Source organism: Triturus cristatus, chromosome 2_1, assembly GCF_964204655.1.
Source record: "Triturus cristatus chromosome 2_1, aTriCri1.1, whole genome shotgun sequence".
NCBI classification, from domain to species: domain Eukaryota; kingdom Metazoa; phylum Chordata; class Amphibia; order Caudata; family Salamandridae; genus Triturus; species Triturus cristatus.
Window position 1 is genome coordinate 229,884,896 of NC_140581.1, and position 16,583 is coordinate 229,901,478.

The 16,583-nt window shown below is 42.0% G+C and overlaps 1 protein-coding gene across 4 annotated transcripts in view; it reads left to right on the forward strand.

Moving 5' to 3' along the window:
* MALT1 (MALT1 paracaspase) overlaps positions 1 to 16,583 on the forward strand; it is a 597,152-nt gene that overhangs the window by 137,024 nt on the left and 443,545 nt on the right. For all 4 annotated transcript variants that reach the window (XM_085630418.1, XM_085630393.1, XM_085630403.1 and 1 more), the window contains exon 3: positions 11,337 to 11,458. In XM_085630418.1, coding sequence (XP_085486544.1) covers positions 11,337 to 11,458 — 122 coding nt within the window. The remainder of the gene's footprint in view (positions 1 to 11,336; positions 11,459 to 16,583) is intronic.

Consider the following 16,583-nt stretch of genomic DNA (forward strand, 5'->3'; position numbering starts at 1 on the left):
GTCAAAAAGTTACAGGGGCCTAAGCATGAACTACCCCAAATAGCACAAAAAAGGCTTAGCACAGGGGGGGGCCTAGCAGCAAAGGGGTTAATGTGGTCCCTTATGATTTCCACATGCACATCCGTATATTTGCATGTTACAACCAAGGTTCTGAGAAGTAAAACTTACTGTGCCATCACTTTCCCTAGGTAATTGAGCACTAGAAATACATGTGTGTCTCTCTTTACTTCTATGCTTACTTTAGTTCCAAAATTCTCTTCCAAAGCCATCATGTTGTCTAGACACTCCTCTTCAAGCACCTCAACCGAATCTGACACATCATCCCCATTACCCTCTCAGGTCAATGGAATCGGTAATGTTTTCAACACCTTCCTTACTTCAACTCCCAAATTATGCTTTAACAAAGTTAATTTGCATTTGGCCACAAACACATCCTCACCCATAACCTCCAGGTAATCCTTCCAATCCTCCCAGGCCATTACTGGAAGATCTGGGCTCTGCAAAGGTTTAAGTGGTGCCGTAACAGATAGCACATCTATGACTAAAAATTACAAAAAACATAAAGTGGTCACCGTTGTCTGGTAAGTTGAAATTAATAAGTTAAAATAAACTAGCCACCATTGACCTGTGCACATTTTTTCCTACATTCCATATATAGCCATATTTCTTAATGGACACACACGGAGCTCAAGTTGTAGTTCTACTTTTGTCTATGTATTAGGGTTACAGTCTCTCTTCAGTGTTCATGCAGGTGGCAAAGGGGATTTCGACTAACAGGATATCCGACATGGCTGAAACGAAAGAATAATTAACTACCCTTTATGCTGCATAAAGGGTAATTATTCTTCCGTTTCAGCCATGTCTGATTCCAGTGCTCGCTTAATTATGCTGCTGATGAAAGCAAAGCCACGTGTGGTCACAGTGTGTGTTCTCCCTTGCGCTGTCACGGATTGGTGCAGCTTGAGATCCCAGTACTTGCCTGGAAGACTGCGCAGCACACGGACTCCTTTCACAGCACGCGCATAGTTCTCTCCTATGTTGCAAGTGACGCTATAAGCGGCAAAAAATGTCGCTAGCCCAATACGACGTGCACGCGCAGCCCAGGCAGGGGCGTAACGAACACCCTCGCTGCCCCCGCGGTGCGGGGGGGCCCCACTCTTCAGTAAATGAAGGGGGCCCCCTCAGCTCTTCGGTAGAGAGCTGTGAGAGAGAGGCTTGCTCTAAAGCAAGCCTCTCTCTCTCTCTCTCTCTCTCTCTCTCTCTCTCTCTCTCTCTCTCAAACAGCCTCTAAAGCAGCCTGCACTGAGCTCCTGCGCTGACCCAGGATTGAAGAGAAACAATGTAACCAATTACATTGTTTCTCTTCAGTCAGAGCCAGGCCAGTAAGACTAGGAATAGGCTGCTGTGCAGAAAGAACACTGGCAGCAATAATATGTACAAACAAGATCCAGGCTTCCTTTGCGATGGAAGCACATTAGGGTGACGTGGTAATGATTTGGGTACATGTGGAAGACAGTAATACCTTTCAAGGGTACGTGCTGAACAGTACTATAAACGTGTCAATGATGCTGAAGTCAGTGATTACATGCAGAAATATTAGCAATGAAAACATCTTCTTCTCAAAGTTCGAAATGCTGACGAGTGTCGAGGTGTGTGCTGTATTCTAGATCTGTATAAGTGGCCATACGAACTTCATGGACAAGCATTGTGCTGCACATTATCTGATGGACAGGCATTCTGTGCAAAGTAGCTGTAGGATAGGCATTCTGTAACACGTTAACTGATAGACAGGCATTCTTTTCAAAGCAACTGATGGATAACATTTCTGTGCAAAGCAACTGATGGATAAACTTTCTGTGGCATAGTAACTGATGGACAGTCGTTCTGTGCAAAGGGACTGATGGATAAACATTCTGTGCACATTCACTGATGGGACAGGCATTCTGTGCAAAGCAACTTAGAGATAAACATTCTGTAGCATATTAACTGATGGACAGGTATTCTATGCAGTGTAATTATGTGGATAGTAATTGTGTGGTATTGAGTCTTCTGGAATTATGTGGAGTGGTATTGTGTGTCATGGAGTGGGATGTGTGTCTTGGAGCGGGATTATCTGGAATGGTATTTTGTGTTGTGGGGTGCTATGTAGTGGAGTTTACTTATGTGGTGTGCTTTTAAATATTGTAGCGTGATGTGGAATTTTGTGGTGTAGATTGGATGTATGTGGTGGGTTGTGTAATTGTATTGTTGGTTTGAATTATGTAGTTTGTTGTTGAATTATGTGGTGTGGAATGGAAATGTGTTGAGTTTAATTTGTGTGACGTGGAAGTGTGCGCTGTTGAGTGAAAATTGTATTGAGTGGTGTTATGAGGCATGGTGTGGTGTACGTATGTGGAATGTTGCTACGTGGCGTAGACTGGATTTATATGGAGTATATTTATGAAATATGGAGTAGACCATAATAATGTGAAGGTAAATTATGTGGTGCTGAGTGGTATTATGTGGAGTGTAATTATGTTGTGTGATGAATTACGTGGGGATGAATTGTGGAATTGTGTGACGTGTGGAATTATGTGGCATGGTGTGGTATATAATTGTGCGGAGTGGAATTATGCAGCATGTTGCAGAGTTGTATTTTGTGGAGGGTAATTATGTGTTTTGAAGTTGTGTAAATATGTTGTGTGAAGTATAATTATGTAGGTTGAAGTGGAATTATGTGAAGTTGAATTGTGTTGTGTGGAGTGGAATTATGTGGTTTGGAGTGGTATTAACCTGTGTGGAATGTTATGTGATGTGGAATTATGTGGTACGGAGTGAAGTGGAAATATGTGTTTTTTAATTTTTAGGTTTGTAATTATGTGGTATGGAATATTGTAGGGTTAAATTATTTATAGTTGAATTGTGTGGCATGGAATTATGAGATGTTCAAATGTGCTGTGTGTGGTAGAATTAGAATAGCTGCCAAGGTTTCAGATTGCTATGTGTGACATTTTCATAATTTCATTGTAATTATGATTGACATCTCAACGGCTATGAGTGACACTTTCTCGTGAGCAAAATTAAGCAATGAAAAATAGGGAAACATATAAATATCAGAAATTACACCCATTTGAGCAACTAGAAACTCTAAGAAAGTCACTGAACTAAAGTGCGATAACAGCAGGCTACTGAAAACTGAGCAGAGTCAGACTACGTGAATGTTACCCATTATTACAGTTAAATTATGAAAACGTCACACTTACCAATCTGAAACCTTGGCATCTATGAGTGAATCAGTGTGAAAATGTGCTCTAATTGAGATGTATTCCTCTGCACACTCATGGTGACCAGCCTGCCAGGTGTCTTTGCAAACTTGTAACTGCCAAGCAGATTTCCATCAGCTACATATTAATGTAACTGTTCAAAATAAATAAATAGGATATTCTCTACCGAAATCAGATTTTTCCTGCGCCAGGTTACACTTACTCCAGCACTTTAAAAGTGGCAGTTCATTCAAGGTCCAATCAGGCCTCCCATAATGTCTGGTTACTCTGCGTAGAAATGCTGCAAAGCTTTTTTTAAATGCTAATCTGATGACAGATTAAACCTTCCAAAAAGAGCTGCTTTCCTCTACGAGTAATCTGTCTGTTTCTGGGATGCTAAAATCGCAGTAAGACCCAGTGACCTACCCTCTAATGCCTTCTCAGTGATCTTCTGTCTGAGGTAGGGTGCAACTCAGATCTAACCTGTTTTAGAAATATGTGGCCTAGACTGCCCTGCAGTGTTTCATCCATTTAGCCAGGAGTGTGAGAGGAGGGGAGATCCGAGCATGAAGCAGTGTGTGCAGTGGTGCCTCTGATTCTCCCAGACTAGAGTTAGGCCACAGCTTCCTGCACCACGGTAGGCACCTAGACCCTTAGCGCAATCAGCTCGTCTGCTGAGCAAGCTCTGTAGGTGCATTAATGCAACACCTGCTGGACGGAGTGGGACCTGAGGCCTCTTCTGTGTGTGTGTAAATTGGGCCTCACGGGCCTGCGACCAGCAGGCAGAGGCCCGAACTTGAGAGTCTGGATGAGGCAATATAGTAGTGTTAGAGCATGCCTCTCGATAGACTATAGTCAAAAGAGGAGCATTGAGGACTGCGGGAGGGCCAACAGGCGTTTGATGGCTGTGCGGTGACTGACTACAGTAACAGGTGGAATTACGAGAGCTGACTGGAGACGCTAACCCTCTGAGGAGCAATAATTCATGGCAGTAAGGAGAGGGGAGGTTATGTCGAAGCACTCCTAGAGTGTAATGTGTGGTATCAATACAATGTCACCTGGGTACAGTAACGCTTTTGGAAATCATTGTCACGCATTTAGCAACTACTCAATGTAACACCCTTAATCGGTGCAGCTATATATCTATCTTGCATCTGAAGAAATCAACACTGACGCAGGTAAGAGTTACCAATAAACCTAGGTCACAGGAGTTAAGAGTCCGTCACAATTAACGTTTTTGTTTTTCATCCCGGTATGTCTGCTGCTGAAAGTAGCTATTACTGCCATGGAAATATTTCGAAAAAAACAAGAAGGAATCAGCCTCGAAACAGACTCCAGCATGTTATTCCTTTAATACTTACTCATCGTTATTTCCGTTCCCCCAACAACAAAACAGCAATCAAATTGGGCACTTCAACGCTGTGGTGTCATTGTGTTGGTATCTTGGATCCCGGCTCCTCCATGCAGAGCGGGCGTTTTTGCACATCGCTCCCTGCAGGGAGGCGGAGGTTACCCCGGGTCACATTACCCACTCCAGAACTCCGGTGCCCTTCCCAAGCCCCTAGCTCCCGTCAGGAACCAGTCCTTGCAGATGTCGCACTCGAAGCGGCTGACATCGTAGGGCTGCCGGTGCCTGACGCGCGCGCCTGTAACAAATCCTCGCAAGACCTAACTTTATTTGTCACACTACGGAAATACGGCAAAATGTTGTGGGCATAGAAAAGGGACATTCATTACAGAAATACCACACAGGCAGCTGTACTGCATAACGAAATTTACCGCATCGCGTTTAGGAGACCGGGAAAGCACCAGAAAACAGACGGCGGCCACATGGTAATAATACTACACCAGCATTGATTAGCAGCACTGGTAGCCGAGGAGGCGCGAGGCCTGTTATGCGTGATTTTGCATTTCAGTGCGGTGACGCGGATCACCACACCTAAATGCGATAGTCTAACGCAAGATACGTGGTTGTTGGCAGGGCTGAATCAGGTGGCGAGGATTTGGACAAGCTGTGCATGCTAAGGCTTTTATGTCATGAGGTATAAAGTTGATGTTTGTCTATTTTTCTTTGTAATGATAATATGGGCTGTTTCTTTACCTTCTGGTACATTTTGGAACATTTTGTATAGCTAAATTGTATTGTTGCATCATGTGCGCATGCAGGGAAGAACGCGTGTCTGGCAGACATGCAACAAATCATCCTATGTCTCAGTATTAACTTCCACACTGCTAAGCCGTAATTCCAATCTTGGAATGAGTTACCTGTTTGCTTTGCAACAACAGTTAGTAAAACGAGTAAGTGCTTTGCGAGCCTGTATAAGTGGCAAAGGTTTTAAAGGGACTTGTTTTCGTGCAAGGTATTGCTTTTCTCAGTTTACGGAAGGGATAAACAACATCTCCAGATAACAATAGGGTTGACAGGATGGTGCAATAGCAGAATATTGATACGTGTGGATCTGGTGAGGACTGCGGGCAGCAAATGCTTCATACGCTATTTGCATAAGAAAGTACTATATTTTTTTTCGTTATCCTACATTAATTATTAGTAAGGAAGGGCGAAGAGAAGCGTTCACCGACAGCATTCGGTTAGTCTTAGGGAGACAAAGAATGCTGTGGTCTGTGGTAGATGCCGCCCAGAAGTCATAGGTATATGTATCAGGAGCTACCATTGAAAGGAAGTGGAAATGCGGTTTAGACGTTGCTGGTACTGATGGCTACTGTGCGGTTGCAGACTTCGCTGGGCTGACAGTGAGAGGGGAAATGCTACGTTGTCACTATAGGTTTCATTACATGAATCGCGCATTCTCTCTGATGTTTGTCCTTGGGGTACTTGCTGACTGGTGCTATACATGGGACCAGGTTTGCCTTTGACAGAAGGTATGGTTTAGTGGGGTACGTAGTGTTGGTGTGAGGAAACAAAAACTCTGACCCTTTGTGCATTTAATATTATTGTATGCATCATGCAGAGGGTGAAAGGTAGCAGGAACGCCTATGGTGCCATGGAGGCTAGCAGGAAGAACTGTTTTGGGGTGGTCTGTTGAAGAGATTGTTTAACATGTTTTAAACTACCAGAGTGGCATTGGGGAGGGAAGCAGCTGAAAGGCTCTGTCTTTGTTGGTATGCAATGGTTAGATGGGGACCGGCCGTCAGTCTTCCTGTCAGTGGTGGACAGGGGAGCAGTGGGCGGCGGTCACGGGTTCGCAGTGACATCTGAGGGGTGGTTTTATAGGTGGGTGGAAAAGCATAACCGCGGGTTTCGTAGGAGTGAGAGTATAGTTAATAGCTGCATTAGTAGCCGGCACAAGGTGTTTGGAGGTGGTCCACTGAGTGGGCTTCGCTTGAAGGTGGGTCATCAAGTAGAAGGATGTGTTTGGTGGGCCGGCTGCAGGCAGTGTTATGTAACTTTGCTGGAGGGCGCAGCAGCAGTATTTACTGATGTATGTAAATCGCCCGATGAAAGGGCGGATGTGACCAATAAAGGAACCAGAATCCTTTTTTAATGGCTGGGGTGATCCCCTGCAGTATAGCAGGTTGCTGGCCTGAGAGCTCTTGACTGACGCGGAGAATGGGGGGCCCCTCCATGTACTTTGCAGGGGGGCCCCCTCAAGTTTTGTTACGCCACTGTGCCCAGGCAAACACTTCATCTTTTAAGTCTGTGAAATTAAATTGAAACTGTCCTTCCAGTTTGCTAATGCGTGGTCCTAGGAAATACTTTATCTGTAAAATCGTTCAATTTAAATGGAACTTATGCTTAGGCAAATGACCACTGTGAACACCCCCTGTGCTACTCTTCCATCAACGGTGTAGGTCAAATGTCCGTTCAACACCTGACTAATAAGGCTCACGCCTCCACTTGCACTTCACTTGAAAATTGTCGTAAATATTGCAGTGCCAACCTGTCGCAAAGGATTACTGCATTTCGGCGACAGTTACCGTCATACATGATTTGGATTTTCTCGTAACTCGTATTTCGTAAGGGTTTGACGCTCCAGGCTTCAAGGGTCTTTTTCAGTGGATGCTTTCCATCCTCATCGCCATTTTTGGAAAGACACAACATCTAATTGAGATGTAAATGGTGTTTATTTAAGCACTTCAGTAAGTACAACCAACCCTGGCAGGCTTCCCATGAAGTGAAGTTCTGGCATTCCCAGCCTCAGCATGGAACTCTGCCAGTACATTGCATCTAATCAAAACATAACACTCCGCATGCCAAAAAGATTTGGGGTGGCATTATTGATTACTTCAAAATTAATGTAAACTGTTTTTTCATGACAGTGCAGTTTTTGCAAAGCTATGAAAGCTACAGTTCGGTACACTTGTATTAACTTTGTGGCTCATAGAGGCAGGATGTGAAAAGAGATATTTGGAGTCCAAAATAAAGAGTTTTGAAGACCAATATTTTCAGTGTGACAATCAAAAAGAATAACTAAAGCTGGAATCACTGCAACAGAGTACAACAACATTTTGTCAAACATTTTGGGTATCAGTCCTGCCAAGTATCGCGCATCATGTGTGACACTAATACATTTCAGTGTGGTGTTCCGCATCACCGCACTGAAATGCTTTGTCACGCACTTTAATGCCACTGTCTTGGGTGCTACTACTAGCACGCTGCCGCTACTACTAGCACGCCGCCGCTCTGCTGCTCCCAGCAGAGTTGCTTGCCGCCAGGCTGCTGAGCGCTGTCTGGCTCATAAACAGTTAAGGTTCGCAGCTCTGGCTGGAAGTCAGAGTGCTGAAGTGCTGCTAGCTTTTTTTTTTTTTGCATAGTTTTATATAGCCCGAACTTGACCCAAATCCAATCAGGTATCAGAGCGCTTTACATAGCACCAGTTATGTTACATTAGGGCACACATTCATTCTTTTTTAGGCACGGGGAGATTAAGTGATTTGCCCAGAATCAAAGGATGTTCAGCGTCATTACTGAGACTTGAACCCAGTTAGGTCCCTTGGGCCCTGCTAGTTAACATTCAATCTCCCTGTTAAACTCTAACTGTAAGATTTATGCTACGATTCTAGCTTTTGAAGTGCAAATGTAATAAGAGACTTTTATTCAACACTCACAGAGTGAATTTATTAAGGGCCATCTCTTAAGCAATCATACTAGTCAATTAGGCCATGTCAAATTGGTTGGTGACATTTTGGACTTGACTGCAGCCCTAGAAAATGTAGACCTGGAAAAAACATTCAACAAAGTGTTATGGGGCTTTCTACGTGCTTCTATGAGAAATGTGAATTTGGGAATGACCTTTATCTCTATGGTATTGGCATATATCATCAGCCAAAGGCTGAAGTGAATGAAATTATGTGATGTCAGAATCTTTTGGTTTGCACCATAGACCCAGCCATGGTTGCTCAATTTCCTATTTTTGTTTTTTCTGTCACCTAAACCTCTTTTATGTGCAAGGGGTGTATTGGATGCCCATAGGTAATAATTCATTTAATTTGGCTGCTTACGCAGACAACACAATACTGCTCGTCTCTGAGGTTCCTGACTCAGTCCCAGCTATACTGGACCCTGCACAGAGCTTCCCTACGGTTCAATCGGTCAAAGTTGCAGTGTATCTTACTTACTGTACATTGTCATACTGCCATAATAACTGAATCGTCCCAGAAGTGGAACACTGGGCTGGACAAATATTTATGTTCACCAGTACATAACATTTTGAAGAGACTTTAACATTTAATGTAGAGATTGTGATTCAAAAGATTGGAGATATGATTCTGAACTTATCCTCAAAGTATTTGAGTTGGTTGGGACGATTGGAAGCTGCGAATGGAGTGTTGCCCCCATTATCACTATCTATGTAGCATTTTTCCCTTTTGTCTGTTCACAATATCTCTACATTTATTGACCTATTAAAGAGCCAAGAATCACCATGAATAGACTTAAGTTACAAATACGTCATGTTGGCATAAAAATGGCTGATTTTCATGGATACTAGAAAGTAAAGTGGCTTGTTGTCTTTAGGACTTGAATTCTTCAGACAGAGATCCACCTTAGTTGCTGATTCAAAGAGGGCTGTTTAAATATGGCCAGTGTTTGAGACTCGGCAAAGCTAGTGATATCATTTTAATGGTTATTCCATGTAAGAACAATCTCAATGAGAAATATACCTCTCTGGAATAATATTCAAGAGGAGATAAATACTTCTGTAAAAGACTGGCCTTCTTAGAAGGCAGCTAGTATTGCCCAAGTTAAGGACCTCTGGCAAAGGCATGAACCCATCTCCTTTGTACAGTTGTCAATAAGATGAAAATATCGAGCATGTTTAGCCAAACACGCTTCTTTCGGATTCCTGACTATCCCTAGACACCACGTAAATTGTTCAAATGTGGGTTGAGAGATGATTATAAACGCTGGCACTGTGAAAAAGAAGACTTTACTAGATATTTTGACTGTAGGAAATCTGGTCATTGGTTGAGGGGGATGGAAGGCAACAACCACAATGCTTGTCAGATGTACCACAAAAGTCATTAAATTATCCTGTGTTTAACCCTCCGGTAGCTTGGCACAAAAGCAATCAAACTTATAGGAATATGTTAAGTATTTATGCAGTACACAGACAGTATTAAATTAAAAACTCAAAACAAGAAAAATCCCAAACCAATTTTGAAAAATAGAATACATTTTAATAATAAAAGGAGACCAGGATTAATTAAATCCAACCAGTAGAACCAGAATTATGAATTCTTAATGTTTAAGTACCACCAAAACAACAACCAACAGTCCAGGACCTGGTGGGTTCCACTTTAGGGTGGGTTAGTACTCACATCAGCTGTAGGGTTCAAGGCCTCAGGAGCTAGTTCTGTCCTGGTAGATCACACAGGAAGCCAACCACCTAGTCCTTGGAGTCACATCTGGTGGTCCTGAGTCCAAGGATATGGTCCTGTTCTCCTTTAAGCAGTAAGGCAGTCCTGTGATGGCAGGGCAGTCCTTTTGAAGTCTTCCACATGTCCAGGAGTGTGCTGTAGAGTTGTTCTAAGGGTCCAGTATTTATACCTGGTGCCAGCTTTTGTGTGTGAAGGGGAGACCCTGTCCTAATTCCATATCTGGTTATGGAAAGTTCTTCCCCTCCCCTGGGTGATGAGACTAGTGTCTGGTTCTTTTGTGTGTGCGGGAGTGGGGCCCATTTGAAGTATAAGTGGGATAGGGAACAGCTCTACCACCAGCCGTTTGGCAGGATGGCCCATCCTGTCCACACCTAATCCCCTATGTGTCACTGTCTGGGAGGAATACACAAAGCCCAACAGCAGAGCCATTCACAGTCATGCGACCCAGGACACTAGCAGAAACCACAAATGTTTTGGACAAAAAAAGCCTACTTTCTAAAAGTGTACTATACAAAAGGGCAACCCAGTATTTCCTCGTGGGCTTGGGTATCTATGATGAGGTAAGGTAAGTTGTCAACAAGGGTGTAATTTAGAGTACAATTATAGTAGTTAAATTCCTTGGGGATGTCCTAGGGTAACATCTTAGCTCAATTGGTTACTGTCTTAAAGATAGGACTATAATCAATTGAGTTAAGATATCACCCTTGGACACCCCCAAGTAATTTAAGTACTATACTTCTACTCTAAACGACTTCCTTGTTGGCAACTTTCTAAAAGTGTAATTTTAGAAATTGTGACTTAAAATCCAACTTTACCATTAAAGAGGATTTTAAATTCGTTTGAGTCTAAACATTGCATCTCTACTCGCTCTCCATTCAAAGATGGAGAGCGAGCACTTATTAAATATAATACCGTAACTTGGTGATAATCATTGGGAGCATGTCCTATAGTTTAAGTACAAGGCACCCTATCCTAGATTTAGAGCCTACCTTAGAGGTGACATATGTATTAAAAAGGAAGGTCTAAACTTAGCATGAAGATTTATTTTGCTAGGTTGAAATGTCAGATCAAAACGGCATTACAGACTGTAGTGGCAATCCTGAAAACCACCAGAACCCAGCACATCTCTACTCGCTTGTCATGTGTATGATTAACAAAATAACTTTTAATTCACAGATGATTTATGCACTTGGGTATCTAAAAAACTTAATAACAGGTAGTTTGTTTAATTGATCCCCATGTCTTTTTCTTTTTTAGGAATAAGAATTGTTATGCAACCGGAATCCATGGCAGTCTTACCTGGTCAGCTGGTTAAGCTATGCTGCCAAGCAGTTGGACACCCATTTGTACAATATCAGTGGTTCAAAGTGAAACATGAGGTATTCCTTTAGAAATAAGTTTAAATCAGTACAAAAGTGCATGAAAGAAGGAGACTTGCAGCTAAATACATAGTTTAATGAAAATAACTAGATCTGTTTATTTATTGGGCATTTCATTTAAACATTTTTAATAAGAGTAAAAGGAGAGACATTCAGATGATATTGCATCTCCGTGCGAGGGGGGGGTATTCAACATCTACCAGAGTGGAGCCATATTTTCACAATAACCATGGACTGTGTAAATGATTTTCATTTGGATTGTTTCTGTGTGAATTTATCTCAGACGGTCTCCTGAATATCTATGACTATCTAGCACAATTCTGGCCCTCATGGACCAGTGTCAGAAACCGTATTTGAACTTCTGATGTATATCTTTGTCAAGGAATTTTTGAAGTCCAAAATTGCAAATAGATATGCAAATCTGTATCCTCTTTGAGTAGGCAACCAATTCCATATTCTTGATTCAGTAAAAACCCACAGTATAACCACAGTACGTAATCAAAAAAGAGTTTGTATTCTATCCCCCTTCTCCTTCAAAGCCTTATCGAATTTAAACTTCTATTTCTTCTTGAGACGTTCCTAGGGTGAGAATGATAATTCTTTCAAATAGTAGAGTGTCCCTAGAATCGTCACGTTCTGCTGTTAATTTTCTTCTCTTGTACTTCATTTTCTGTGTTGTCTGTAGTGCTTTGAGGCAATTGGTTAGTACTATGTTGTAGGTCATAACAACTATAATTAAAAGTATGTAATTAAGTTTGTTGCTGTTCTTTTTTTCAAAATAATTTGGTATGCAGATTTCACTTCCAACAAGGTCTTACCTTTTGTCATTACATTTCAGTATACTTTCTAGTGAATAATCTATTTAAAGCCATGCTAATAAACATATAAAATAAAACTTTAACTGGAGTTTTCAAATTATGCAGCTCAATTAGGGGTAGTTATTAGTAGCAGCTGATACCCAGGTGTGTCCTTTTGTACATAATTATTCACTATCAGTATAGTAGAAAAAATGCTAGTCCTTGTGAGTGTTGGGCAGCATGAGGCAGGCAGTGACATTTGTGTGAAGACACCTGAAGGCAAGTGAACCAGCCATCACACAGATTGACCAGGGCTAAGGCCCAATCTCTGGCATCAGGGGCCTTCTATGTCTCAGTGCCACCCCATTTGTTTTGTTTTACACTGCAGCATTAATGTTAAAGATGGCCACAAGCACTTTAGGCTTGAGCCTCGTAGCACATGGCCCTATACGCTAATCATCTGGTCACCCCACCCTTTCCCAGCTCATCAGAGTTTGCAAAGGGCGGGTTGAAAAAGCAAGTGGCTGAAAGCGGTTGCCTGTTCCGTGCATCAGCATGGGCCTTGGGATGTTGTGTCCATGCTGATGCATTGCCAGGCTCCAGCTTTCAGCTTACTGCTTGAGTGCTTGTGGCAGGAACTCTAAATAGAGCACTGGCAGCTGTAGAACAGAAGCAGAAGTCCTGCAGGCGGATGTATGAAGATACAATGCATACCTTTACCACTCAATGCCTTTGCAATGCAATGCCTTTAACAAACATATGCCTTCACCACGCATATACCTTTACCACACATGTCTTCACAACATGAGGTAAGTGTATGGTAAGGTAAGTGAAACACATATATATAGTTAGTATGTGTAACCCCCCTTTTAAAAATTAGTTTAAATTTACATTTGTTCATTATTGAAGAAGACCCCCAACCTTGTTAACTTATACCTTTACACACTCCAAACCCTAAACATCCCATACCACCCTATACCCACCCCTAAACCCTAAAATTACCCCCTATACTCTTACCCACCCCTAACCCCCCAAAAAACCTTACCACCTTATACCCCTACCGACTTCTAAACTCTAAAAATCAAACCTTACCACCCTATATACAAAACTATCCAAAAACCATAAAAATACCTTTACCACCTCATACCCCTACCCACCCCAAAACCTAAAAATGACCTTACCATGCTATACCCTTACCCACTCCTAAACCCTAAAAATGCCTTTACCATCCTATACCCAGCCCTAAACCCTAAAAACACCCTTATCACCCAAAACCCCTACCCACCACTTAACCCTTAAAACACCCATTGCCACCCAATACCTCTATACCCTAAAAATACCCTTAGCACCCTATACCCCTACCCATCTCTAAACCCTAAAAATCCCTTACCACCCTATATACCCAACTACCCATGAACCAAAGAAAACCCTTACCACCCTATACCCCACCCATTGACTCCCCCTTGAAACATAAAAATCCCTTACCACACTATACCTCTACCCATCCATAAACCCTAAAAAAACTGTTACCAGACTACACTCTTATCCACCCTATACCCTAAAAAATACCCTTACCACCCTATACCCCTACCCACCTCTAAGCCCTAAAAGATCCCTTACCACCCTATATACCAAACTACCCATGAACCAAACAAAACCCTTACCACCATATACTCCACCCATCCACTCACCCTTGAACCATAAAAATCCCTTACCACACTATACATCTACCACCCCTGAACCCTAAAAACACCCTTACCAGACTATACTCGTATCCACCCCTAAACCCTAAAAATACCCTTACCTTTCGATAATTCTACCAACACCTAAACCACCCTTACCGCCCGATACCCCAAACACAGGTACCGGCCACACCCACCAGTCGGGGAAGGTGCAGGACAGAAGGTATGAGCCCGTTCACAATTCAGGGTAGGCAAACCTTGTTAGATTTACAAGACAAGCAGCCTGCACACAGTATGTTAGTATCAACGATTTTTAATGGCAACGCGTTTCAACCCAAACGGATTCAATGAACTGTGCTCAATTTCCCATAAAAGCAAAAGCTGTGATAAACATAGAAAAAATACTGTACAGTAAAAGCAGGAGGAACTGCTCAGTATGCACTGGCTCTCATTTTCAAGGTTTTTGAGTACAATTCATTGCAAACCAACCTGTTGGCGAACTTCTGGAGGGTCTATGAGGTCCCTATATGTCCTGAGGGCCTCAGGAGTAAAGTGTACTTCATCCCCCAAGCAGCAGTGCGCCAGGAGGTGTGTTTGCAGAGTGGTGGAGAAAGGGGTGTGGCCTCTGACCACCTCTCAGCAATCCAGCTGTGTGGGGCTTACTAGAGGTAACAGGAGGGCTAGTTGGCCCCCAGGGACCTCCAAGAGGCAAAGGGACTTCATCCCCAAACCAAGAGCATGCCAGGAGGTGCGTTTGCCGAGTGGGGGAGAAAGGGGGCGTAGGCTGCAGCCACTTCTCAGCAATCCCACTGTGTGGAGCTTACTGGAGGTAACCAGTAGGTTAGTTGGCCGTTAAGGACCCCCAGCAGCGAAGGGGACTTCATCCCCCAACCAAGAGCATGCCAGTGATGTCATCGGTGATGTAATTTGAGATGTCATCAGTGATGTCACTGACCAACTAATGAGTGATGTAATATGTGCCATCATCAGCAGTGCATTGTGGGGCGCGAGTTATAGTTAGCCCAGCTAACTAGAACGGCCGAATTTCTCTTGTTTTGTACGAGTGAAATGTCAGCTTAACTATAACGTCCATGAAACCTGTGTTTTTTCAGTGTGTGTGTGTGTATGTATATATATGTATGTATAATATGCATATGTGTGTATATATGTGTAGCTGTGTATGTGTGTGTGTGTATATATATATATATATATATATATATATATATATATATATATATATATGCATGTGTATGTATATATATATGCATGTGTATGTATATATATATGCATGTGTATGTATATATATATGCATGTGTATGTATATATATATGCATGTGTATGTATATATATATGCATGTGTATGTATATGTATATATATGCATGTGTATGTATATGTATATATATGCATGTGTATGTATATATATATGCATGTGTATGTATATATATGCATGTGTATGTATATATATATGCATGTGTATGTATATATATATGCATGTGTATGTATATGTATATATATGCATGTGTATGTATATGTATATATATGCATGTGTATGTATGTATATATATGCATGTGTATGTATGTATATATATGCATGTGTATGTATGTATATATATGCATGTGTATGTATATATATGCATGTGTATGTATATATATGCATGTGTATGTATATATATATATGCATGTGTATGTATATATATATATGCATGTGTATGTATATATATGCATGTGTATGTATATATATGCATGTGTATGTATATATATATATGCATGTGTATGTATATATATATATGCATGTGTATGTATATATATATATGCATGTGTATGTATATTTATGTATACGTGTGTGTATGTATGTTTATATATGTATATATGTATTTAGGTGTGTATATATGTATGTGTGCGTGTATGTGTATAAATGTGTGTGTGTGTGCGCGCACATATGGGTATGTATATATGTATGTGTATGTATATTTATGTATAAGTGTATATATATGCATGTGTGTATGCGTATGTATGTGTGTGTATATGCATTCATGTATGTGCATATGTTTTTAGGTGTGTGTGTGTGTATATATATATATATTATCTACTGGCGGTCGCCAGTAGATAGTTATAGTTAGGACCCTGTTTCCATAGGAAATCCGCAACATTCTATTTGGAATAACTTTGGCGCCGGTCGACGAATCCTCGCGAAATTTTCAAAATAGGTGGGGCGCTCCGCTCCGCTCCTACCCTGAAAGTCTCGGGGGGGATTCGTCAAGCGGGGGCTGAGAAAAAAGGGGGGTCCCAAAACGCGTTTTTCCCATGCATTTTTCCATAGGACCTTTAGACAAAGCTACAGCCCGAACGGCTGAACAGAGTTACTTGAAGTAGTCCTCAGGTCAAGGAAGTGCCTTTTGTAGGTTTGGTGTAAATCTGTTCAGTAGATCCTGAGAAAATAGCATTTAAATCAATATATATATCTGTGGCAGCTTACGGTGCGCTTACCGTGCGCTTACGGTAAGCTTACCGTACGCGTACGGTGCCGTGCGCGATTCTGATTGGCTGATAGATCGAAGTAAACATTCGAATCGGTCGAAACCAGGAAGCGGCGGCCGCCATTTTCTCTCTCGCACTCTGAGTGGGGCAGCAAAAACAAAGGCAAA